General features: G+C 47.3%; 1 protein-coding gene across 1 annotated transcript; it reads left to right on the forward strand.

Moving 5' to 3' along the window:
* The first annotated feature begins 1,950 nt into the window (after positions 1-1,950).
* On the forward strand, positions 1,951-2,349 carry LOC102115090 (phosphatidylinositol N-acetylglucosaminyltransferase subunit P-like). The gene has a single exon (XM_045364469.1). The coding sequence runs from the start codon at positions 1,951-1,953 to the stop codon at positions 2,347-2,349; it is 399 nt and encodes a 132-aa protein (XP_045220404.1).
* Positions 2,350-3,002: the final 653 nt, after the last annotated feature.

Genomic DNA, 3,002 nt, shown 5'->3' on the forward strand with positions numbered 1-3,002 from the left:
GTTTGTTTTTGAGACAAGAGTCTCACTTTATTGCCTCAACCTCCCAAGTAGCTGGGATTACAGGCATGTGCCACCATGACCCCGCTAATTTTTTGTATTTTTAGTAGAAACGAGGTTTCACCATGTTGCCCGGGTTGGTCTTGAGCTCCTGAGCTCAGGCAATCTGCTCTCCTCAGCCTCCCAAAGTGCTGGGATTACAGGTGTGAGCCACCGTGCCTGGCCTGGTTCCTGTTTTTGTAAGGAGATTGAAATGAGATGCAAATAAACAGAGAAGAGACTATATCTAAGAAATACAAACAAGTCTCTCTGCCGCCCTCACTACATGGACATAGACCCACCAAGCAATTCCACCTGCTGCTTCAACTCGTATTATTCCCAGTCGTTTACCTTCTGGCTGGCAACCTTCTCCTCCTTACCTACTTTTAATGCTCCTACCTCCATTCTGTTCTCTCTACCTTCTTCGCAGGGGCAAAAAATAAATTCCTCCCATTTTCTCATGGAAAGCTCTTAATCACATCTTCTGTTACTAGGGGCCTGGTGCTCCTGCCTCCAGTTTGTGGTTCCTCAAACACAGTTCCTTCCTGTGTCAGTTAAGGATTGCAACGTAGCAAGCCCACCCCAAAACTTAACTGTCTTAAAACAATACTACTTATTAGCTCATGAATCTCTGGGTCAGCAGTTTCGGCTGGGCTCAGCTAGGTATTATTTCTGGTCTTGGCTAGGTTCATTCAGGCACTGTGGTTAGCCAGGTGACTCTGCTTCAGGGATTGGTTGACTGTCAGTTGGGACAACAGCAGTGACTTGACCACTCGTCTCTCCTGCTCCTGCAGGCTAGCCAGGGCCTGTTCTCACAGTAGCAGCAGGACTCCAAGAGCGACAGAAGCAGCATGCAAGGCTTCTGGAGGTTCAGGCTCAGAACTGGCACGATGTCACCTCTGCCTCATTCTATTGACCAGAGCAAGTCACAGGCCAGCTTAGATTCAAGATGTCAAAAAATAAACTCCATCTCTTGATTGGAGAAGCTGCAAAGTCACATTCCAAGGGGCCTGGAAACAAGGAGGATGGGAGGACTGTGGGTTGGATTCTCTGGGAAGCAGACTCTGAGATGGAGATTAACATGCAGGAAGTTACTCAGGGAGCACTCTTGGGATCAACAGCAGAAGAAGAGCAGAGAAGGAAGCAGGATGGAGCAGAGGGAGAAATTGAAGTGCAATGTCAGAACAAAGACTTCCACTGACCTCATGGAGACCTCTGAAACTGGAATAGGTCTTCCAAGTTGTCCTGAGTAGAGGTAAGGGGACCAGGCCTCTAAGCTCCCAAGCTGATCAATCATTTATGCAGACTGCCCTGAAAAGGCAGCAGCCAAGGAAATTCCCAAAGAGGGCTTACAGCCAAGAATCATCTGCCAACACTTCTCCCAGTAGCTGGTGGAATAAATCCTTCATTCCTCAGTGGGGGAGGAGGGGTGCCTGTGCCAAACATCACAGTCCACTCGACTGCCACCTCTCCCTAAGAATGCTAATGCGTATGATAAAACGCTTGTCACTTGCTATATATGTATACATTAAATATTTATAATCACTTACTAAATGCATCGCCTAACTTGTACAGATTTTAGAAGATCACAATGCTAAATGTCACTCCTTTGAACTTAGTCGTCATAGTTTCATTGCTCATTTATCTAGGTCATCCACTCGAAACTTTAAGGGATGAGGAGAAACAGCTTCTCCATCAGAAACCTAGGGAAGAGCCGCTGGCTGGCTCCCACCCAGGGGGAGGGTCATCGTGCGCCTGTGCCTGAGTGGGAGGAGCCTTCGCGCCTAGGCCTTTCCCTCAATTTTTCTTCTTCCCCTCACCCACCCCTCCCCCACCCCACTCCCGCACTGGGGCTTCCTGGTCGGCGCTTTTGCAGGGAACTCAGCGCTGAGACTGTCTAAAGCCCCAGGAAAAATGGTGGAAAATTCACTGCTGCCAGGAAGAGCGATTTATGACTTTGTGCTTCTCTTAAGCTCCCAATTTGGCTTCATACTTTACCTTGTGTGGGCTTTTATTCCTGAATCTTGGCTAAACTCCTTAGGTTTAACCTATTGGCCTCAAAAACATTGGACAGTTGCATTATCTCTCTACCTCCTTATTACTGTAGTAATTGGCTATGTGCTCTTGTTTGGGATTAACATGATGAGTACCCCTTCACTCAACTCCATTCATACAATCACAGACAACTATGCTAAAAATCAACAGCAGAAGAAATACCAAGAGGTGGCCATTCCAGCATTAAGAGTTATTTCTACTAGTGAAGTAAACCAAATGTTATTTCTTGCAGCCAAAGACCTTTACACCAAAAACTGAAATGTATGTGGCCATGCTAATGAGAGGTGAAGCTGGCTGGGCTTCTGGGTCCGGGGGGGACTTGGAGAATTTTCTGTCTAGCTAAAGGATTGTAAACACACCAATCAGCACTCTGTGTCTAGCTAAAGGTTTGAAAATGCACCAATCAGCACTCTGTAAAAACAGACCAATCAGCACTCTGTAAAATGGACCAATCAGCAGGATGTGGACGGGGCCAAATAAGGGAGTAAAAGCTGGCCACCCAAGGCAGAAGTGGCAACCCGCTGGGGTCCCATTCCCACACTGTGGAAGCTTAGTTCTTTCGCCCTTCACAATAAATCTTGCTGCTGCTCACTGTTTGGGTCTGCACTGCCTTTATGAGCTGTAACACTCACCATGAGGCTGTGCTCTGCGGCTTCATTCCTGAAGTCAGCCAGACCAGGAACCCACGGGAAGAAAGAAACAACTCCAGATGCGCCACCTTTATGAGCTGTGACACTTACTGTGAAGGTCTGCGGCTTCACTCCTAAAGTCAGTGAGACTGGGAACCCACCAGAAGGAAGAAACTCTGGACACATCTGAACATCTGAAGGAACAAACTCTGGACACACCATCTTTAAGATCTTAAGAGCTGTAACATTCACCGTGAAGGTCCTCGGCTTCATTCTTGAAGT

Source organism: Macaca fascicularis, chromosome 10 (assembly GCF_037993035.2).
Source record: "Macaca fascicularis isolate 582-1 chromosome 10, T2T-MFA8v1.1".
Lineage (NCBI taxonomy): Eukaryota > Metazoa > Chordata > Mammalia > Primates > Cercopithecidae > Macaca > Macaca fascicularis.

Excerpts from the sequence above, each read along its gene's own strand:
- LOC102115090 (XM_045364469.1), top strand. The coding sequence starts at position 1,951 with ATGGTGGAAAATTCACTGCTGCCAGGAAGAGCGATTTATGACTTTGTG.